This window comes from Sinocyclocheilus anshuiensis, unplaced genomic scaffold (assembly GCF_001515605.1).
Source record: "Sinocyclocheilus anshuiensis isolate Anshui unplaced genomic scaffold, SAMN03320099.WGS_v1.1 scaffold193, whole genome shotgun sequence".
NCBI classification, from domain to species: Eukaryota; Metazoa; Chordata; class Actinopteri; order Cypriniformes; family Cyprinidae; genus Sinocyclocheilus; species Sinocyclocheilus anshuiensis.
The window spans coordinates 358,547-382,117 of record NW_015536468.1 but is presented as its reverse complement, the minus strand read 5'-3'; the positions used below and the strand labels follow the sequence as shown (position 1 = coordinate 382,117).

General features: G+C 37.9%; 2 protein-coding genes across 2 annotated transcripts in view; both read left to right on the top strand.

Annotated features, from left to right (window-relative positions):
• Positions 1–13,214, top strand: part of LOC107695479 (potassium voltage-gated channel subfamily KQT member 5-like) — a 136,517-nt gene extending 123,303 nt beyond the window's left edge. Inside the window, exons 9-16 of the mRNA XM_016495445.1 lie at positions 3,502–3,722; positions 5,585–5,693; positions 6,759–6,890; positions 7,173–7,283; positions 8,714–8,821; positions 9,783–9,912; positions 10,100–10,515; positions 10,553–13,214. Of these exons, the coding sequence (XP_016350931.1) occupies positions 3,502–3,722; positions 5,585–5,693; positions 6,759–6,890; positions 7,173–7,283; positions 8,714–8,821; positions 9,783–9,912; positions 10,100–10,515; positions 10,553–11,204 (1,879 nt within the window). The 3' untranslated portion in view covers positions 11,205–13,214. The remainder of the gene's footprint in view (positions 1–3,501; positions 3,723–5,584; positions 5,694–6,758; positions 6,891–7,172; positions 7,284–8,713; positions 8,822–9,782; positions 9,913–10,099; positions 10,516–10,552) is intronic.
• The window catches only part of ddx43 (DEAD (Asp-Glu-Ala-Asp) box polypeptide 43), a 23,924-nt gene continuing 4,160 nt past the window's right edge, over positions 3,808–23,571 (top strand). Inside the window, exons 1-14 of the mRNA XM_016492985.1 lie at positions 3,808–3,818; positions 11,019–11,024; positions 13,946–14,423; positions 14,874–14,929; positions 16,328–16,454; positions 16,554–16,700; positions 16,946–17,027; positions 18,107–18,263; positions 18,369–18,487; positions 18,564–18,674; positions 18,782–18,923; positions 20,051–20,151; positions 21,381–21,468; positions 21,606–21,733. Coding sequence (XP_016348471.1) covers positions 14,069–14,423; positions 14,874–14,929; positions 16,328–16,454; positions 16,554–16,700; positions 16,946–17,027; positions 18,107–18,263; positions 18,369–18,487; positions 18,564–18,674; positions 18,782–18,923; positions 20,051–20,151; positions 21,381–21,468; positions 21,606–21,733 — 1,613 coding nt within the window. The 5' untranslated portion in view covers positions 3,808–3,818; positions 11,019–11,024; positions 13,946–14,068. The remainder of the gene's footprint in view (positions 3,819–11,018; positions 11,025–13,945; positions 14,424–14,873; positions 14,930–16,327; positions 16,455–16,553; positions 16,701–16,945; positions 17,028–18,106; positions 18,264–18,368; positions 18,488–18,563; positions 18,675–18,781; positions 18,924–20,050; positions 20,152–21,380; positions 21,469–21,605; positions 21,734–23,571) is intronic.

The window sequence follows — 23,571 nt, the reverse complement described above, 5'->3', positions numbered from 1 at the left end:
TTTTTTTTTTACTTTAAACCGCATAAACACATTTCATTACACCAAATACACAAAATAATGTTATTTTTAGCAGCATCATATGACCCCTTTAAGTACATTCAGTCATGGCATGTTACATGTCTTGCTTTATCATTCACTCCCACTGATTTTTTATTTATTTGAAATAGTAGCTATAGTATGTGTGGTATCTGCTAATTATCACATAATAAACCAAGACAGGATGATCAGGACACCAATGTGAAGCTAACTGTACTGTCTCTTATAACAAGGCTACATATAATTTGTAAAATATTGATTTTAATTTGGTTTATTATATTACTTGTACATTATAATCAGTAAGATAATATTTTTATTCAGCAAGGATGCATTTAATTGATTAAAAGTTGCAGTAAATACATTTAAATGTTTACATTTTCAAATTTCATATAAAGGCTGTTCTTTTTTAACTTTCTATTCATCAAAGAATCCTGAAAAAATTATGAGTTTATATAATATAATATTTTAACAAAAAATATTAAGTGTGATAATAATATTAATTGAGCCCCAATATATATTGTATACTATATAATATTAATCAGTATATTAGAATGATTTCTGAAGGATCATGTGACGATGAATACTGGAGTAATGGCTGCTGAAAATGTAGGCTTTCCATTACAGGAATAAAATTCATTTTTAAATATATTCAAGTAGTTTTTTTTTAAATATATATTTTAATAATACTTCACAGTATTACTATTTTGTAATGTATTTTTTATTAAATAAATGCAGCCAACATAAGTCTTCTTTTAAATATATATATATAATAATCTTTTGAATAGTAGTGTGATTTAATCCAGATATTGCTATTGTTAATTATATTGTTAATGTAATATAGAATTATATTAGTGATTCAACAAACATGTTTAAAAATATATTTATGTACATTAATTAATATTAATATATAAATGTAATTATATTTTAATATATAAATATACTATTCTAGAGAGAAGCACAGAGTGATTCCTGGAACATGAAAGTAGCACCAGTATTTTGTTTTGGACAGTAGACAAATATACAGTTTCATGGTTTAGTTTCACCACTGCATTGGCCGCAATTGACCAATCCCAAACAAATATTTCAGAGAACCATTTAGTAAAAGTCAAGAATAGTAGCTTAGCTGTGGAGCAGCTTCACTTTGCTAACTTACTAAGAACAAGTGTTCATCTCTACCAAAGTGTATGTGTGTGTGTGTGTGTGTGTTTGCACTTGCAGAGCTTCTTCTGTAATAGACATAGTACTTTGGCTTACTTTTCTCTGTCTACCTACATGGACAGAAACGTGATGCACTTTTTCCATTCAGAGATTGTTTATATTGACTGTTAAATATTACTACAGCCAGGAGAAAGTAAAGATCACCGCATAAATGCATTAAGGTGTTTTATGGTTTTATCCTTCATCTTTTCCCCCCGATAACAACCCCCATCCTCTTCTAAATAAATTTCATCAATAGGCCCAGTAAGTAATAGCAGTAGTGACTCAGTTCCAGACTTAGCTGTTGACATTTAGGACTCTGCATGTTTGTACACAGTACTTGACTATGTTTAGACACATTAAAGACTGTCGCATCTGCAAGGCCATAGTGTGGTCAGATGTTTGCTGTCAGGCTGGTAACTTTTTGTTTTAAAAGTGATTTCAGCAGGGGTGGAGCTTATTGCTCAGTCCCTGTAAATAATGGTTGCACCCCAGGCTGGATGTTTACATGGTTCGTATTAAATATGTGAAGAGCAGAGCACCAGCACTCAGACTTAAATGAAGTAATTTACAGTTGGAAAAGCCCCACAATGTGTGGCAAATGTGTCATTAAATGTGATGGAAAATTAACCTTCAAATTGCAAAGGCATTACAGCAAACAGCTAAGCTGTAAATACTTTTTGTGCTGCATGTGAAACCTTTTAAATGGATGAACATTAAGTCTTTAGTCTTTAAGAAAACAATAGGTATAATCCACATAATCCATTTGTACTGGTTAGAGAGTGAAAGGAACAAAATATTTACAGAAAGATAAGTTATAATTAGCCAGCAAATCCAAGAAAGTTTGTCAAATTCTTTGGTTGTTAGACAAGTTTTGTACACTGTTTACTTCTAATATACAGTACTTCTAGTGTGAATGTGCTTGTGAGTGTATGTAGTTTGGTGCAGTGCTAATTAAACTTTATATTACCATGTTTGGTTGCAAAAACATGCCAATTTATTTTGCATTTTGTTCCATTTTTACCGTTTCGATGTTGTTCCATCCATATAATTTCTTCCACTCAAGTAGGTTGTTTCTGCTCACAGTCTAACTAACTCATCTGCCATCTGTCTTCCTCATTTCCTTAGTAAGGGTCATAGTAATAGACAGAGGCTCTTCAGGAGGTATACCATATGGAAATATAGGTACCCAGCATCCCCCACTGCTCCAGCAATATGACCAATGTGAATGCTGACTAACCTTATGCATGGATGATGACGGCCACCTCAGATAACCTTACAGACCCTACAGAGGGTCTAATATGAGGGTCCTATTGCCTGTTGCCTGAAGGATTTAACTGCCACTGACTGATCTATCCAATACCCCTATCTGACATGCAGAAATTACTCTACAATATTATTACCAAAATGATACATTATCTAATTTGTGATAATAATAAAATAATGTAAAGCTTCTAAACTTAAAACCACCAGTTTTCCAACATCCCACATTGCATTGCAGGAATAATCCGATCAAGTGGTTTTAAAGGTTCAGTTCAGTTGTGAAGGATATCTCTGACTGTACTGTATATGTCTCTGTTTGCATTAACACATTAGTCTTAACCTGCATGTTGCATGTGCATGAAATTTGGCTCTATAGTCTTGTAAGTCACCTTTATAGCATTATGTCTTCACTCTCCTTTTACACTACATCTCTTTCACGTACAAACTCAATACCGAGCATGAGCTCAGTGGACTATGTAGACATCCAGCATGAATTAAGAACCCCAGCTTATGGAATTTTTGTCTTTGAAGGAATACGTATAGAACTGTTCTGCTCATAAACTGTTAATATTCCGGGCCTCAACATCAGGCTTAGAAAGGTACATGGAAATGTTGTCAGGCTGCTCCACATTGAAGGTATCAAAAGAAGTAGGGTGGTTAGAGAGTCATTCTTCAAAATGTTGCTTGCTGATTGGTGGAAGCCATGGAATGAGGTTTGTGTTGCATGATGGTCTTTTGATGCAATTTTTGAGAAAAGTTTAGGACAGTTTTTGAGAACTTCCAAGTAATATGTGGTTCCAAATCGTGTCAACAAAAAAATTGTTGCACTGGAGGAATTTAGTAGAGAAACTTGCAGGTCCAAAACAAGCCATCACAACAGTTTTTATTAAACCAAACTTTAGTTAAATACATCTTTATTTCCATTCCATGTTTAATTATTTCTCTGTTTATTTGTCCCTTCCCACTTCCCATCCTCTTCCATTCCTCTTCTTTCCTCTCCTTCAGTCAAAAGTTAAGTTTTCGGGAGCGTGTGCGCATGGCCAGTCCTCGCGGTCAGAGCATGAAGAGCAGACAGATGTCAGTGAATGACCGACGCTCTCCTGCCACAGAGGTTGGGGTTGAGGGCAGCAGCCCTGCCAAGGTCCAGAAGAGCTGGAGCTTCAATGACCGAACACGCTTCCGGCCATCACTGAGACTCAAGAGCCAATCGCGCACAACAACTGAAGGTGAACAGCTTTTTTTATTTGGTCACTGTTGTTCCACGTCTATTGTAATAGAAGCAGATTTAGGAAAGTTCTCATTAGCTGATAATCAGACCTGTGGTTTAATTTGCTTCACAAATTATTAATTACTTCATTTTAAAAATAATTATAGGTCATGTTTGCTGTGTTATCTGCTAGTCTTGAGACCATTTGACCCTTTATAAACAAGAATGAGTCTTTCCCTATATACTGTATTGTTTTTTTGGACTTGTCCCTGAAGGCAGGATTTACAAACACACTGTGCTGCAGTGGGAGAACACGGTCTCCCATGGGACCCTCTGTTTGCACTAGTTAACCTTGGCTCATGCTCCCATCACCAGAATGCCCCTCAGGGAAGAAGAGTGCAAAGTGGAGATAGAGACATTGTTTATAAGAGGATTTTCATTATTGACAGAATCCTGTACATTAGTCACAAAGGATTGAAAGAATGTGGCCCCCCATGTGGCCCCATCACTGCAGGTACATAGATTAACATGAGGTTACAGGGACAGGTTTAAATGGAATAAAAGATTGGAGAAGATTGCAAAACGTCACCAAAGAGAGAAGTCTGACGTTTTCGCCTAAAGATTGAGCTATTTTCAAAAATAAATACATAAATACATAAATAAAAACTTCTAAGTGTACATAAATATATTTTTCACAATAAGATCAATAACATACATTTAGACATATAGAAAATAGGTTGAATTTTTGTTTCATGACACAAGAATGGACTTGCATAGATCAGATGCATAGATGAACGCTTGATTTACATTCGAACCAACTGAATAAACTAATTTACTGAAATTAATCTGACTTCCAAATGCTAGTTTAGGAGAGTTCATTTAATTATTCAGCAAAGCCAAGTATACAAACAATGTGATATAAAATACAGAAATGTAACATTTTAAAAATTACTTTGTTGCTGGAAAGGCTGCAGTTGTCATGCTAAAGAATAATTCACTACTTCTAGTCACTCTCCAACACTGCACCTACATGTTTTGTTATTGTTGTACCATAAGATTTATTGTAACATTCCCAATCAGTACATTTTCACAGAAGTGCCCAATTACTACTAACAAGCAGATTTTACAAAGGTAGCTTCTCAGTGGCAGCGGCGATCAAGCTCCAGCCCTGTATGAGATCCATCAACCCAAAATGAATCTCGTACCTGCTGTGCTACCACTCTCTGGCTTCATACTCTTATATAGCACACACTATAGATCCGCCACAGGTTACTGTATATAACCCATAAGTCACTGCTGAGGAAGAGAAAATGCTTCACATTTTGATAGCAATCTCTCATCTTCTGCTGTTTATCTGTGTCAGGCATCACACACAGTTTAAATGGAAGAATTAATTATCTTCTACAAGCATCATATATTTTGTCTGTTACCTGTTTCTCTTTGTTTTTGATTCACAGTCAAGTCCTTTGTTTGTTTAAATACAGTGGCATTGATAGTGATATTGTTTAAATAATTGACATTTCCATCCATCCATCCATCCTCCAAACTGCTTGTCCTTTGTCAGATTCTCAGACACTTTTTGTGACTCCTTAAGTCATTTTGTTGCCTTTCAGCTTAATGTGATGCGTCAGTACAGCAGTACTTTCTTCCAGTATTCATGCAGTAAAGCTCAGTGGAGTGGCCTGTGGTCAGTGTGATGGGTGGGGGTCAAGGGAAAGATTTGCTTTGAATGCTATTTTGATTCATAGCTGTATTGATCTGCCCTAGGCTTTCTCTACTTTTCAGCCTAGTTTATTTTTCAGCCTTTTTGTGGATCGCTGTAAAAATGTTTTTGCTTGCTACGATTCAGATTCTTTCACTTTCTCGCTCTTTCTCTCACAGCTGACACAAATCTTGGACCGGATGATGCTTTTGATGAGAAGGGTTGCCATTGTGATGTGACTGTGGAAGATCTATCTGCCCCACTAAAGGCAGTGATCAGGGCTGTCAGGTGAGTTTGACTTCCCAGAGAGCGTTGTTCTCCCCTTGTGAAAGCTTGAAGAATTCACACTGTAGTTGCAGGGTTGAAAACACTAATTTTTACCTTCCTGGCCTATTGATTGAGGCATCAGGGTTAGATGGTCACTGCTGTCTCTCTCCTGCTGGGACAGGCCACTGATGTTGCTTCATGTGACTTCACTTCCATCGTTCCGAACTATTAGGGTCTCCGAGGTGGGCTGAGATTTTTCCCACTCATCTTTCCCAGGGTGTCGGATAGAAATGTTCACAGTCAGTTCTGCTTACACACCAGCTCATCTGACAGGAAGAAAACTCACAGGGGCTTGAATCTGCAAGACGTTACAGAAACAGATCACTGAAATCTGCTCCCCTCTGTGTCAATATTTGCTTTTTCACCTTCACTCTGCGGAATGTTGCGCATAGAATAGGTTTAGGTTTCAGTGTGCCTGTGGTAATGCCTGTGTTTTCACAGCTAATGTCATCTGTAGCACATAGCTTTACTAGAACATGAGCCTTACTTGAGTAATATTATTATAAACTGTTTTTAAAGCAGAGGTATATCTAATCCTATTTTTTCTCTAGGTCATAAACTGTTGTGGTATTTGTGACTCATTTCTGCCCTCTAGTGGTTCTGAGCAAGCTTACACAACTTGCAGGCTTGTTTATTTGGGAGTTGCAAGGAGGTTTGCTTTGTTGTGCTGATTGCGTATGCACATAATATACTGTTTGTAGATATATCTTCAAATGTAACTAGAAATATCTTATTTTATGAAATTTTTTCATGGTTGAAACAATTAAAATTGTTCATGGTTAAAAAAAAAAACTTTTTCCAATAGAGTAAGAAATATAAACTTATATTTAAAATTAAACTTAAAGTCTTATTATTTATTTATTTTAAAAATAAATCTATTTTAAATAAACATATTCAATATATTTAAACTGCAAATAAGAAAAAACATATTGCATTATTTTTCCTTGCCTTTACTACATATGCCTGTGTGTCATAATTTCTAATCAAAAGTAAGTTGAGTCTTGTTTCTTGTTTCACTGTTGACAGGATAATGAAATTCCATGTGGCCAAGAAGAAGTTTAAGGAGACGCTTCGACCGTATGATGTGAAAGATGTGATTGAGCAATACTCTGCTGGTCACCTGGATATGCTATGTCGTATCAAGAGTCTCCAGACTAGGTGAGCTTAACCAGCCCTGGTTGTGTGGTGAAAATATGTTCAACGTGAACATGTGACTAAAAGTTATCAATTCATTTATAACTTCTCCGTTCACAGTTTTCTCTTTTTTTTTTGCATACAATTCTCACACAACAATACACATTAACAAATGCAGTTAGCACAAATACATATTTACAGAAAGCTGTACAGAAAATAGTTCAATAGGTTTGTTTTCTTATGCACACTTTCTACATCTATATGTCTGTGTCTGTCTTATCTCCCTGTCTGCGCTCTCTCATTCAGGTTGGACACCATTGTGGGTCCACAGACCCTGAGCAGCAAAGCCAAGACCTTTTCTTCTCCTTCCCTGCACTTGTATTACAGCCAGGCCAAGAGGAAACACTCTGCCCCAGGGTCAGCCGACCCACAATCCCCCACCCCAAACTCTTTTAACTCAGGAACATCCAGAATCCAGAGTCAAATGCTGAGGCTGTGTGTCTAATTCTCCAGTGTCTATTACCCTCTGGACATTAACATCACAGCAGTTCAGCTTTTAAAAAATAAATAAAATATCTAAAGATCCTTAAATCAAGATAAATTGTGTAAGATATTAAAATTTGTTTTCAGAGAATATATAAGTTTACTTTTCAAATCTAATTGGCGAAGTTGCTTGTTGAAACATAAACAGTAAATTTTGTTAGATTTATGCTTATAAAACAATTTATCTATGAGACAGAAATATAAAGTAATACATCTTAATTCAAGTTATATTATCTGAAGTTATTATGCAGTCTTATCTAAGGATGTTTAGATATGTTTAATGCAAAACAAGACAAAAATACTGAATAAAAAGAAATTACCGTTCAAAAGTTTGGCATCAGTTTGTTGAATTAATCATTTCTGAAGGATCATTGGACACTAAAAACTGGAGTAATGGCTGCTGAAAATTTTGCCATTACAGGAATAAGTTACATTTTAAAATATATTAAAATAGAAAATAGTTATTTTAAACTGTAATAATATTTTACAGTATCACTGTTTATGTTTTTTTTTTGATCATGTAAATATAGCCTGGGTAAGCATAAGCATTTGAACATCTTTCAAAAGCAAACAAACAAACAAACACACACACACAAAACGGTAGTGTGTGTACATATATATATATATATATATATTATTTTTTAATTATCTTTTCTTTTTACAATATGTATTTTTGCAGTGAAGGCTGGACATGTTTGTGATGTGTCAGTGACCCAAAGCCTCAAGCTTTTGGCTCTGTTCAATTATTCCTTCATCCCTCCATTTTTCTCAATGTAGAACTTTCTCCCTGTTTAACAAGGTTGGCAATGCTAAACCAGCATAACCGTGATGCAGTGCATGGTGTTAGATTGAATGTGCCTGTGTATAGCACTAACTTTTAGATTGATTCTTCTCAGCTTTCCCTATATTTGGGTCCCAAAGCTTGATTTTTGTTCAACATTTTGTCTGGCATGGAAGTGGCATATTAACATGTTGTTATTCTTTAATATTTTGAACCAACAGGTGTGTAAATCAGTAGTTTGCTAGCTCTGATTTGAAGAACCATCTCTAACTTACATTTACTTAAATATCAGATACCTCAGTGACTGACTTTGAGACACTGAATTTGAACCAACAGTTAAGAATTTAACCTAGATTACTGAGACCTTTGTTTTGATCATTAACATGTATTAGTAAATCGCATGTAGTAATAGTATCTTGCCATGGTGCCAAAAGTACCTTCTCTTCAACTTTCTCTCTCCTCCCTTTTACTTGATGGCACAACCATAAAAATGTTCTTGACCCCGGTATGTTTTCTCATCTAGACTCGCCACAGCTGTGGGTCCACATCAGACACTCAGCACCAAAGCCAGGAACCTTTCCTCTCCCTCTCTACACATGTATTACAGCCAAAGCAAGAAGAAGCACGCTGGGTCAGAGGCCTGTAGCAGGCTGGGGAGCTAGTCATGGGGCTGTACTTACCTCAATCACTTCATATTGTGAATGGGGTCCAATGGTGATGATGTACAGTATTTAGCTAAAACTATCCATAAGGTTTAGGGTTTTGTTAAGGGGCTGAAGTAAATAAGCCATATCTTGACATTTAGACATTTTAGCTTATTTTAATGCTTTTGGCATTTGGAAGTTTGCTAAGGCCACATTTAGAACAACTACTGATATATAGGAATCACAATCCCTTTATTTATTATCTTCATCATTGGACTCCAAGGTGATTAATAAATAGTGATGTTTTTCAACCAATGAGATGATTTATTAATTGTGTAGCACACACTGATTCAGCTGATTGATGTTGGTTTAACTCAAACTGCTCTTGCACAATAGATTTGAAGAGGCAAGGAAGCATAAGATGTTTTTTCTAACACCTGACAAAATACATTGAGAATCACAGACTGAAATGTGCAATCCAGAATATATTAATACTGTACATAGTCTGCATATTTTCTGCATGGAGACCCTGGAATATCATAGACTACATTTACCTGAAAATGTACATTACTACATTGTTAAAAATCTTGCTCACTAGGGGTTTCTTGGGAGCATGGTTTAACATTTTGGATTTGATATTTTAATCAACTAGCATAGGTAGATCATCAGATACAGCCAGTTCTTACATACAGTAAGTAACATAGAATGTAAAGAACAGAATTCTCAGTTGTACTGAATGTAGTTATAACATTTACAGAAATATATCAGCATCTCTTCCTTCTCTCCTTTTAACACAGAAAAAGTGGTGATGCACTAACTTCATTTCTTCTTCACTAACCAAAGTCCAGTCTTATCCTGCTGTGCTGTTCCCTGCTCAAGCTCAAGGAACAACGGTGTAAAGGTGAGAATCATCATGTATACTCAGAAACATTTTTTTCTTCCTTATAGGGTGGATCAGATACTGGGAAAGGGCCAGATTTCAGTAGACAGGAAAGGCAGGGAGAAAATCCTCCCAGAAGGAGAATCCTTGGAGCATGACATGAGCATGCTTGGCCGTGTCTGTAAAGTAGAGAGACAAGTAAGCCATGTTAACTTGATGGTCTAATGAAACACACTACTGTTCAAAGTTTTGGGGTCAGTCAAAAGCATTAAAATCTTACCAACCCCAAACCTTTTAACAGTAGTGTACTTGCACACATTTACAATATTTAAGCATAAAATTCAGAAAAATCCAATGTGATGTTTTTATTTCTAATATAATACAGGTACAGTCCATTGAGTCAAAGCTGGACTCATTACTGGATATATACCGGCAAGTGTTGCAAAAAGGTTCCTCTTCGATGCTTGGTCTGTCTGCTTTGCCCCTGTTCGAGCTGGATCAAACCTCCGACTACCAAAGCTCCATCCATAGCAAGGATTTGTCATCCTCCTCCCAGCTTACCGGCAGCAGCGTGTCTCGTCCGGGCAGCAGTAACCTGCATCGTGGTCTTCATCTTGCTCTGGCCCCTAGTGAACTCAACTTGGGTACCGGTTACCCGCATTCTGCCTCCTCCTTCTCACCTTCCCCTCTCCTAAACAACCAACCCTCCAGCCCTGACAGTTTCTACCCAGCGTCCCCTCCTCCCATTCTCACCCCCAACAACCTTTCCAGAAGTCACCAGTGGTTCAGTGAGCTGACAAGGCTGGTCCCAACAGTGCATTCTCAGTGAGCTGGCCAGGCCGGTCCCAACAGTCCATTCAACCTCATCGACCCTTCAGCTCCCGCCTATGGTACCAACGCCTCAAAGTCGGCCTACCAGCCTTATCCCAGAGACGCTACAGGAGAGCCAGGTGGAGTGTCTGAGCAATTGCCTGTTGAGTACCCAAACCGAGGATGAGTCGGACAGGGAAGCCGATAGTATTCAAAGCACGGTACAGCTACGGCACAAGCCCGAACGTAACCCCAAGGAAGATGGGTCGTGGAGAAGACACTTGAGCCTTGACATTGATCCTCTTATGCTCATGTCTTCCACAACAGCTGCCTCGCTACAGGTCGAGCGTGGGCTCGGCAAGTCTCTTTCTGCTCAGAACCTCATGCTGCCGACTGCTGCCGACTGCCATCCCAGCCTGTCCACTCGGAGCAGCGGCAGCAGCAACAACGAGTCCAGCGACCGTGAGCCGCTGGCCGACTGGGGCGATACAGAGCTCTTCGTCAATGACAAAGTGGTGGACACCACGGAGGGTGACCGTTACCACCTCCACCAACAGAACAACGATACGTCCTTCTCTTCTGAGCTGCTACGGACAGGAGCCAGTGGGCCGTCTCCCAGCCAGGCTGGACCAAGAGATGGTCTTGAGTCCCATAACTTGCCTCACATATGCCTCGAATAACCCCCGGAGCACAGGAACCTCACTGTGGAGACTGGACACAACCTCATGTCCCTCATGTGCTTCTTTTCCAAAGGAAATGGAGCGTCCTGTACGCTCTATGTGTTTTCTAATTTTCACAGGAAGACGACATGCTGTTCATACATTTATGTTCATACGTACATATCAATGCATGGACAATTTATCAAAAAAGAGAATTTATATTAACGAGAAACTGTTGTGGAAAAAATATTCCGGGTTCAATATACATTAAGCTCAATTGACAGGTTTGTGACATAATACTTATTACCTCCGTAAACACCATAAAGGACTGAAAAATGTGTGAATGTAACCATATGAAGGAATCTTATAATCAAGGAAGCTTATAATTTAAAAAAACTTACATTTCTGCTTTTAAATTGTCCAGAAATTGGCCCCATTAATTTTCACTGTGAGTGCATCACTCTAACCCGTATACTGTATATGCATTTTTTTTTGTTAATCAATATTATGCCACGAATGCTGTCGGTTGAGCATAACTTGTACTGAACCTATAATATTCCTTTAAAATAATGAAGGGTTATGGTACTGAATGAGCCTTGCATGGGATCGGCATGTATAAAATGCAACAGCAAATATAATTGGAAGTGTGTATGCACCTGTAATAATCCCTCACTCAGCATTAGGATTTGTTTCTCACTTCCTTCTGAATGTTTGGCAGTCCACTCATTTGCATGTGTTAAGAAATTGTGGGGGGAATAGCAGAAAAAAACAGATGGTCTTGGTCCAAAACCACATTAATCTGTGATACTATGCAAACCTCAGCCAATCAAGCAGGGTTTGCAAGCAACTCCAGAGGAAACTCAAAAACAAACGCATCTTCACGCTATAGCCTGCACAGAGATATGCTTTCTTAATTTGACTATGTCCTTTAAAACCTGAGAATCTTAGCATCTGAAGAAAGCTGAATGTTGTTACTAAAGAGATGGTATGATGTGTTCAGGTGTAATGTCTTATGAGGAGGTATTTGTGACAATCAGGCTTTTTGAAAAGCACTGATTTCTGATTTTTCTAATTCCGAGTCCTCATGTGGATATTTGGCTGCTAAAATGTTAAAAGAATCATTTTCATCATGACAATAAATTACACTTGCAATATCATAACTAATGATTGTAATTAAATTTTACATGTATTTTGATTGCTTTGTAACCTGCATCCATATAATCAGAAGTTATCTTTGTCAAATTTGTATTGGAATTGCGGCAATATCTCATTTCTGTTGTATTTTCTGATTTTGTTCTTTTAAATTCTGTAGCAAGCAGGCATCTTATACCTAAACCTCAGCTTTGTAACCTCTGTTCTACATTTTTTATTCCATGCTTCTGAATGGTACAATAAGTGCTTTAGCTAAAATGCTTGTCTGTACAACTTAGAATGCAAAGTGTATCATTATGTGTACGTAGACTAACCATGATTAACTGTTAAATTTTTGTTTGTTTGTTTTGTTTTTATTTTTTGTTAAAAACATCTGAGGTGTACATTGAGGATGTTTTTGCCACTGTACAATTGGAAGCAAAACTGTTCAGATGTGTAGAGGAAACCTGCAAATGTGATGAATTGTTTTAACATGAATATGCTTTAAATAAAATTTATAATCCAGAGATAGTTGAGATGCTTATTTTGCTCTAGAGTTGAGGTAAATAATATAGGCACCTGAGAACTGAAATGAGAAAATGTCAACAGCTGTGGAACTAAATGATGCTTGAAATGCAGAAAAAGGTTTGTACAGAAATCTAGTCTTCTTAACACATTATGATTGATAATATTACTATTGTTAATGCTTTTCTGAAAGTTTTCATTTGTAATTCAATGGTTTACGGTGCCTTTTTGCATTTTATTAAACATTTATACAACTTCTGTATTCACAGTACCTTGAACTCTTATTGAAATGGTTATATTTTGACAATTGCACATTCTCTGTTTGGCTGTGAACTTAAAGCGTCTGTCAGTTTAAGCAGCATTTCTTTGTTTTACCACTAGATCAAATAATTTATTACAGAGAAACTGGCCTTAATATACATGCTTGATAATGTTAGCGTTCTCTGTCATTCAGAATAATTTATTTCTTCATTGTGCACATAACAGAGTTGATGCTCTGGGATTGAAAAATGCTAAATGAAAATGTATGATCATCATAATACTTAAATAAACAAAATACTTGAAACTTGGCCTAGTGTGCTTGATGTTAATGTCTTGGTGTGCCTTGTCGTAGTTTGTGGGCCCAGTTGGATCCCTTTTCTCTTTTCCTCAAATAGGCTACATTCTGGAAGGTAATGCATAGGCTATATGAATTATGTGTTCTACTGTATATGTGAAGTGAAAGCAAACAACCAGCATGCATTAGTTAAGCTATAGGAAATGCACTAATATAGGGAGTATCCTATTCCAAAAGCCCATTTTAAAAAGTTATTTATTTTCAGCAGATGTAGGCATACTGCATCAATTTCTATGGGTGGCTTTAATTATATTTTTCTGTAAATAATCTATCTAAAAACGGCATCATTTAATTGTTTTATTGTTCCTCTCGTGTACACATTTATAAACAGCGTCATCCACCAAAATACTACTAAGCAAACAAACAAACAGTAATTATCAAAACCGCAGAAAGGTTTTTAAAAGCATTTTCAGGGTGTAATATTTATTCGTTATGGTTTTCACAGCAGTAACGAATGTAAATTGCGGTTGCCATGTTGCATTTCAGTAAGGGATCACGTGAGCGGATATTGATTGAAGTTTCTGATCCGAGATTTGTGGTCGTGCTGGAGGGAAGCGTCGATTCAAAAAAGTAAAAAAAGATTCAAAGTTGTGTTCTTATATGTTTGTTTTAAATGTCGGACTGGGAAGATGAGTACGGTGCGGATGGTGAGGCGATTTCAAAGCCGTCAACGTTACCCGTTCAAACTGTAACGTTACCGGTAAAGTCATGGAGGCCTCCGTCTCCTAGAGGCGCGCGGAGCCGAGACCCCACGAGTGTCGGCGCAAAGTTTGGTGGAGACGGCGAGCAGTGGAGAAACTGGAGGGACCGAGACTCTGAATCCAATGTTTGTGACGGAGCAACTGGTAAATATAACAGTTACAGTCGTTCCATGACTGGACCTACAGGGTGTCGCGGTGGTGGAGACAGATCAGGCTCATCACCGACAACTCTCAATGTGGAAAACTCTTTGGTCGGGAGAATAATAGGTGAGACACAGGTGTCTGTGGAACATGTAAGCATGCAGCAGTTCTTTGGGCTGACAAACTATGCCCTCTCTGTAGTGATGTCTGGTGTTTTTCTAACGAATCGGTTGAAAATCTTCCCCAAAACGATTCGTTCAAATATGCGGCTCAGTCGGTTCGAGTCATGAGCCAAATCAGACTCATGAGCCGACAACCGATGAGTGAAGCACTAGTAGGCTATAAGAGGATTTGTAGCGGACCAGTGGTTTATTTATTTATTTTTAAATAGCTCCACTGAACATAATTATAATATAACAATACAGGATCCAATAATACGAATACCAAATGGCATAGGGACGGCTTAATGGCATGTCTAGGTCTTTGCGTAAACTAACGAATGACTGAATCGTGTTTTAAAACGGTTCAAAAGAACCGATTCGCGGAAGTCACTTCTGTTTCTGTTCGTCTGCCTAGGTCGAGGTGGTGCGAAAATTCGGGAGCTCGAAGAGAGCAGTGGAGCATCGATAAAGGCAAGTTAAATACACTAATGCTACCATAAGTGTTGGCAGTAACGTTTGGAATCTCAGAAACGCCTGTATCTAATAACTAGAGCTTTAGCCCGTCACACCTTGAGCAGGCCAAAACTGTTAGGACTTGTTGAAATGCAAGACATAGGCCATTTAAAATTAGAAATGTAATCATTTTTGTACTCTTATTTTTTTCTGAACCCATATTACACCGTTTCTTTGGAAAAAAAGTGAGTTTTTAATATTTTTGTTTTGAACAGCCACAGTTCCCTTTCAAGTTAAGTCACATTTATTTATTTATTTTTTAAAGCAGGTACAATAACATTGTTTCACAGCAACTAAATTCATGAATTATGAAATAACTGAAATGTTAGCTGTAAAGCAACTCTACAGAAGAAATAGTGCCATTATTCATCCCAACCCAGATTCAGTGTTGATTCAGTTTAGTAAACTGTCAGTGTTGCACAGTTCATCAATTATGCAACAACTTCAATTTCAGCTATAAAGAAGCTCTATAGCTCTTAGGCTAGCACCATATTTAATTTCTGACAGGAGTGAAAATGAGGCTTAATTGTTAAGCTGAATAAACGGGGAAAAAATCGGTTGAAACTTGATAAAACTGCTTTGACAGTAGTGAGTTGTGTAAATTACAGGATTTGGACATTTACAGTGTGAGCCATTGTAAAGACTGTAAGTTTATCCTTCAGCCTCATTTTTGTCCATGTTAAATTCAGTATGGCATCTAACATGATTAAGGTCTATAAAAGGCAATAGTTTCATCACGGCTATTTTCATTTCAGTGTCAGTGTAACAAAGTACATAAATTATTAAGCAGCTCTACAAAAGACAATAATAATGTCGCTATCCAGCTCCATTCACTTAAGGTTTTTGTTTTCATCGGATAGTTTCAGTAGTATAGTCAAATCCATAATATTTTCTTCTGAAAAGCTGTCTTAGAAAAGTTGTCTTGAAGCTGTTGTCTTTTACTTTCATTCTGAGGACATTCTTCGAAATTCACAAAAATATGTTTTCAGAAAATAATAATAAGGCATATGGGCTTAGAAAAACACGAATGAGTAAGGGACCATTTTCTTTCACATGGTATTTCAACAATTACTGTTTAAAGGGGTCATATGATGCTTTTTTAAAGATCATTATTTTGGGCAGCATTATGCAAATATTTCCACATAGTGAGGTAGATATGTGGGGGCGTGTTAGAACAAGCTGTTTTAGGGGGGCGTGGCAGAGTCTTAACTTTTATAAAGTATATCTCTTTGGTTTTGAGACTTTAGTCTTTGCAACTTCAGGGATCTTATCTATGCACAATCAGCTTGTAACACTCCAAAGAGAAAGGAAAACTTGAAATCGCATCATATGACCCCTTTAAATGATGTATGATAGATAAACCGTGGTGCACATGAAGCTGAGGTACTTGTCTTTGGAAGCCGTGATGCTCAGCTCAAAGCCAAAGACATGATTGAAGATCTGGTGCATGGGAATTCTGTCAGAGGTCCTGGATGTGGCAATGGTAAGAGCACAGGAATCACTAAGCTTCTATAATGTGTTATTTTATTGTACTGTTAATTAGTGATATTTTGGGTTTGACATTTTCAATTTCAATCTCCAGGTAACAGCAATGCAGGGTATCAGAATGACTCCTGCTGGCCAGCTGCTGCTGTACGAGCTGTGGCTGCAGCTGCCCAAACAGCTGTACCTATTGACTGGACTGCACTTAGAGAAAATCGGGACAAATATGAAGCTATGAAATGGCAAGGTGAGTCTCTAGTGGCACAAGATGATATGATCATTACTTAAGATTGGTTTTGTCATCATTTACTCACTCCACTTGTTTCAAACATATGACTTTCCTCTGTGAATTTACACTTTATTTACACACTTTTAAGGCTAAAATTTTAATTAGAGTAAGGAATTTAGTTGATATACTGTATGAAATATATAGTCAGATATGAAATACTATAAGTACTATACCTTATTAAACGGTCATCTTGTTTTCTGCAGATCTTCCCCCTCTCAAGAAGGATTTCTATATTGAAGCAAAATCAGTGGCAGCTCGCAGTGCAGAAGAAGTCAAAATCTGGAGGTAAAAGTTGTATCACCTTGCCTTCTTCACATTAGCCCACAGATGGCGGCATTTATCTGTTCATAACAGTGCGTCTGAATGCTCTGAGATGAATGTACTGTGGCATGCTTGGGTATAATATTAGTGCTAGTGGTTAAGGCTTTGAATGTGTATTTTTCATGTAATATTTTTGTTAAAGTGAGACAAACAATGTACTTTGAAACAGTGTGCAAAGTGCTTTGTCAATGTCTTTTGTAGGGCTGTCAAAATGGCTGAAAAACTACATTCGAATTTTGTACTTAAATATTATTTATATTCTAATTTAAAAGGCATAATTTCAGTTAGGGAGAAGAAAAGGCTTCTCTCCTTTTGGCTTCTCTCCTGAGGCCACAAGAGGCTGCATAAAAAAATGCGATGAATATGCGTTCTTTGTGAACGGCTTGGTTTCAGTTTCGCCGTAAACAACATCTCCGCATTGATGTTCTCTTTTTCCACAATATTTTGAATGAACAACGTAGCAGCGCCGCATCTAGTGGGTTCAACTGGATAGACTAACAGAAGCATTAAAATGCAATGACACTTACATCATCATCGCATTTCGTGCGCCACTGATAAGGCTGCCTGACACACCTAAAATTCGAATGCAAAATGTGGATTTTTATTTTAAATTCGATGAATATTCGAAATTCACATTTTTTTTCTGACAGCCCCTAGTCTTTTGTGTGTTGTTTGATATGCATTCTATTTTTGCCTTTTTGTACTGTCTTGTAATTTTGATTTTTATTTTAAGTCTAGAAATCACACATAAAATTAGACTACCTCATATTATCCAGGTTTTCCTGGTTCTTCAAAGGAGTTGTTGAGGGGATAATTAATTTTAGTTGTTTTAAGTCATCTTGAAAGTTTGCCGAGGCCCCCTAATTGAGAACCACTGTGTTATAGCGTAAGTTAGAAGTGCCACTTCTTTCAAAAAGACAGTAAATGAAAATGTCTTTGACATATACAAATAAAAAAACATCTAAAAGTACTGAGCGAGCATTAATGCAACACTGTGCATATTTGTATTGTTTTTGTACCCCTGCTCTTCTCTGCCCAAACAGAAAGGAGAACAACAACATCTTTGTGGATGACTTGAAAGATGGGGAAAAAAGAACTATTCCCAATCCAGTGTGCACTTTTGAGGAGGCTTTTGCTCACTATCCTGGAATAATGGAAAACATTGTCAGAGTGGGATTTAAAAAGCCAACTCCCATTCAGGTACCCCAAAGAAAGCATTTCTTTCATATGTTTGCTTCTGCTCTGAATGTTAAGCTTGATATGTGGGGATAAATGTAATCCTGGTTATTTTGTCTCATGGTTCAGTCACAAGCCTGGCCCATTGTCCTGAAAGGAACAGATCTGATTGGAATAGCCCAGACGGGAACAGGCAAAACTCTGTCCTACCTGCTACCTGGCTTTATTCATATGGATGAGCAGCCAGTGTAAGTGTCTACCAGAGTATCAGTGCTCCACATTTAATCTTTTTATTAACAAATTATTTATTTATTTACACTGTAGACGAAGAGACAAGAGAGATGGCCCTGGCATGTTGGTTTTGACTCCCACTCGTGAGCTGGCCCTCCAGATTGAAACTGAGTGCAACAAATACAGCTACAAAGGATTTAAAAGGTGCTGTAGCCAGTTACCCTAAATAAATCATAATGTTACGCAACAAACATTAAGAATTCATCCTGATTTCTTTGTCTGTTTGCTCAAAATTCCTCTCATTACTGTAGCGTCTGTATCTATGGAGGAGGTGACAGAAAGGCCCAGATTAAAGTAGTGACCAGTGGTGTCGACATAGTCATTGCCACACCAGGACGATTAAATGATCTGCAAATGAATGAGCTCATCAGCTTGCGCTCCATCACCTATCTGGTAAATTAATGACAAAAATGTGTACTGGTGCATTATTTTTGTAAGCACTTAAAGGGATAGTTCACCCAAAAATGAAAATTTGATGTTTATCTGCTTACCCCCAGGGCATCCAAGATGTAGGTGACTTTGTTTCTTCAGTAGAACACAAACAAAGATTTTTAAGTCAAACTGTTGCAGTCTGTCAGTCATATATAATGCAAGTGGATGGGAATCACAGCTTTGAGAGTCAAAAAAACATACATAAAACCAAATTAAACCCTGCGGCTCGTGACGATACATCGATGTGTAAAGACACAAAATGATTGGTCTGTGCAAGAAACTGAACAGTATTTATATAGTTTTTTACCTCTGATTTTCACCGCAATGTCCGAACTGTCCACCTGTCTCTCAAATGGACCATTGACACTCTAGCTACAATCTCAATTAGGAGTGTCAATGGTCCACTTGAGAGATAGGTGGCGGTAATGCACTTATAAGTCTGCGATCCGCCGTAAAGCAAGAAGAAGACGCGTCAGGTGGTGTTGAACTCGCTCGGGACAGTTCGGACTGATTCCCATCCACTTGCATTTTATGACTGACAGACTGCAACGGTTTGACTTAAAAATCTTAGTTTGTGTTCTACTGAAGAAACAAAGTCACCTACATCTTGGATGCTCTGGGGGTAAGCAGATAAACATCAAATTTTAATTTTTGGGTGAACAACCCTTTTAGGGGAAGTCGTGGCCTAATGGTTAGAGAGTCGGACTCGTAACCCAAAGGTTGCGGGTTCGAGTCTCGTACCGGCAGGGATTGTAGGTGGGGGGAGTGAATGTACAGCACTCTCTCCCACCTTCAATACCATGACTGAGGTGCCCTTGAGCAAGGCACCGAACCCCCAACTGCTCCCCGGGCGCCGCAGCATAAATGGCTGCCCACTGCTCCGGGTGTGTGTTCACGGTGTGTGTGTGTGTTCACTGCTGTGTGTGTGCACTTTGGATGGGTTAAACGCAGAGCACTAATTCCTAGTATGGGTAACCATACTTGGCCACATGTCACTTCACTTCACTTCACTTTTTAAACAAATATTTTTTTTTAAAATAGGTTTGAGTTTTGTAAACATTTGTCTCTTTTGGTTTTCCCCATTTCAGGTGTTGGATGAAGCTGATAGAATGTTGGACATGGGCTTTGAACCTCAAATCATGAAAATCATTCTGGATATTCGACCTGACAGACAAACTGTTATGACTAGGTAATGGGCTCAGTGGTTTGGTTCTTTTGAATGGTGTATGGATGAATTTGACATTACTTTTAACTTATGTTGCATTACGTTGTTTGTTGCTCCAAAAGCGCTGAAGGGCTATTTATGTCTTAAGTTAGTTCATTTTAAGGCTGAATCACATGGTATCGACAGACGCCAACCAACACAGACAATCACTAAATTTGTCACTTCTCAGACTATCCACTACCTGACAACACAGACTGAACATCAATCTGCGTTTTTCAAGTTGTAGTATGCCTGAGGAAAAAAAGAATGGGTTACACACTAGGGGTGGAACGGTACACAGATGTCACGGTTAGGCACGTACCTCGGTTCGGGGGTCACGGTTCGATATGATTTCGGTACAACAGGAAAAAACAAACAAATCTACTATGCTCGGTTTCTTTTCATTTATTTTGAACCGACAGTAGTACAAATAAAAAAAAATGTCCACCTAGATGTGAAAATACGAAATATTATTACATTGTTATATATATATAAAATCTGCAGTACATATATACATACAAGGAATTCATTCTTGAAATCTGTTTGATTTAGTTTACAGATAAACAAGAGAAAAAAACATGTCACCGTTGGAACGCGCCTGAAGTACAAAGCCTATAATTTACATAATAAATAATAGTTTAGCATTCAGATACGTTACATCGCAAATATGGAAATATTATGGAATATTTGGATTTGTGCCGAATGAGAGAGGTAGGATACACGAGCACAAAGCTCCATTTCGCAAACAGTTGAGTGCACAAGCCTTTAAAGTATACTCCTTTGTCAGTCTGTGAGAGACGCATTCAGAATCAGCACATGGTCACTGTCTAGTGGGCTTTGTTTTCAAGTGCACAACTTATGGCATTCACTGTTCTTCTGCTGGCGGCCGGTTATCAAACAGCGTTGCATTGCTGCGGGTGCCCCCTTCTGGATTGGGGGTGAATTGCCTGTATTCGTTGTAAGGCCTCATGCACCGAACCGAGATGTCCGTACCGTGAGGGTTCGGTACGAATACATGTTCCACCCCATTACACATTGATCCATCAAACTCAACAAACATATCTGTTGTCATCGTTCGGCATTCGTTGGTGCAGTGTGAACTAAACTTTAAATGCGGAATAAGGACTAATATTTTATCTTTTGTCGTGAAGTTTGAATATTTGTATGATTGCCATTTTGCTATATTAATCTGTTTTTCTCTTTTTGTATCACAGTGCCACCTGGCCAACAGGTGTCAGGCGGCTGGCCAAATCCTACCTGAAAGACCCCATGATGGTTTATGTGGGCACCTTAGATCTAGCGGTGAGTGAGCGGTTGCAGCAGAGTATGTATTTATAGTGGGTAACATACAAATACCAGGTCAAATACAGCTTTTCTGTTTAGCCTCCTTATTAAAAAGTCCCCAGTTAATTCCCCTTCGGCATCTCTGTCTCCTTCAGGCAGTAAACACTGTTCAGCAGACAGTTCTGTTCGTGCAGGAGGAAGAAAAGAAAGCCTACATTTTTGACTTCATTGACCGAATGGAGCCTCAGGACAAAGTTCTAATATTTGTTGGGAAAAAAGTAAAGTGAGTTTCTCAGAGTGAAACTTAAATGAGAATAACCTTTTTTTTTTATTCCACGAAACAGGATATGGGAGGAATTTCTGCAAGCACACTTTCATGTTCTACTGAAATGATATTGCATAATATAATTTCTATTATGATCACTTGATGTGGTAATCAGTCTGTGCCCATCCGTTTGTGTGCTTGAGAAAGGTGTTGCGGGGAAATGCTGCTCTTTTCTAAAAATGAAACTTGGCATTTCTCCAATGCCAGAGGGAGTGGCCGTTTAATATGTGGCCATACTTTTTTTTTTTCCCCCACACCCCTGTAATACTGGCACCTTTTGTGGTCATTCAACAGTTGTGCAAACATTAAAACCAAACGCTCACTTTGGAACAGGTTCTTTATTACACTTTCAGCCTGACAGTATGATTTAGTGTTTGATCCTGATTTGGCATTTCCATAATTGTATTAAATTCTGCAAGAGCCTAATGTAATGTGGATAGTTTTAATAGTTATTCTACTCTAGAGGTGCTGTTTGAGGATCGTTCATCCTAAAACCATTAAAAAAAAAAAAAAAACTGACCCTGACTACATTACATTACTGTATACCAAACTGTGTTGGATCGAATGTAAAACCATGAAGCAAAACTGGTTAAAGGGGTCATATGATGCAATTTCAAATTTTCCTTTCTCTTTGGAGTGTTACAAGCTGTTCGTGAATAGATAAGATCCCTAAAGTTGCAAAGACTGAAGTCTCAAACCCAAAGAGATATTCTTTATAAAAGTTAAGACTTGTCCATGCCCTCCTAAAACGCCTAGTTTAAACACGCCCCCACATGTCAGAGTCAGAGTAGCTTTATTGTCATTCCAGCTCTATACAGTTAGTATACAGTGAAAGGAGACAGCGTTTCTCCAGGACCAAGGTGCTACATAGACAAAAAACACAGAACACAGGACTACAAAGAAACTAAACTGGACATAATTAAATTATATTAAATAGGCTAAGTAAAAGTTAAATAAGAACTAAGAAGATCCGTTGTCCACCTGTTCTTGTGGTGCATTACATTTGTTCTTGGAAGTCAGAAATTCTGAGTTGTAAATGTAACGCCCCCTCAAGTCGGATTTCTGACTCTGAAACTTGGAGGAAACGCAACAGACTTCAAACCCTCCAGACCCTGACTTCAAAATCCAATATGGCTGCACAGTAGTAATACATTGTTTATTAGCACTTCTGTTTGTCTGTGTCTTAATAAATACAGTGCTGCAGGGGCATAGACTACGCGGGGGACGTGTCCCCCCCACATTTAATATCACGCAAATTCGTCCCCCGCACTTTTTCGGGCAAGTGTGTTCGCATAGAGGTTTTCAAGAGCCGGTGTGAATAAATATAGATTTAAATTCAAAGAGACAGGATAGTCTGTGCATGATCTGATGTTTTATTCGGATCCAGAATAAGGCGAAATGAACATCACGTAGCGCTAAACATTCCGTGCAGTGTATGTTTCATTCATTCTCGAAGCCGGAGGGCGCTCTCGCGCAGAAAGTCGTACGAGGAAATTCCTAATATGGACAAAAGCGTCCAGCTATCTGTATGAAAACAGTTTTTTTTTTTCAGAAAAACAGAAACGTTTGGAAACATGAAGACTTTAAACATACGACTGCGACAATATGGTTTATTTGTGTTTGTCAAGTCATCTCCAGGTAATAAATAAAGTATATGAACAATGCAGTGCTAACTGACATAGCATTTATTTCAGTATTGAAACTATTCTGTCTTATTATGTGATAAAAAAAAAGTGTTTGTAGTATATAAGCAAATCATTATTATTGGTTATTGTCCAGCAGTTATCTGATTTCTA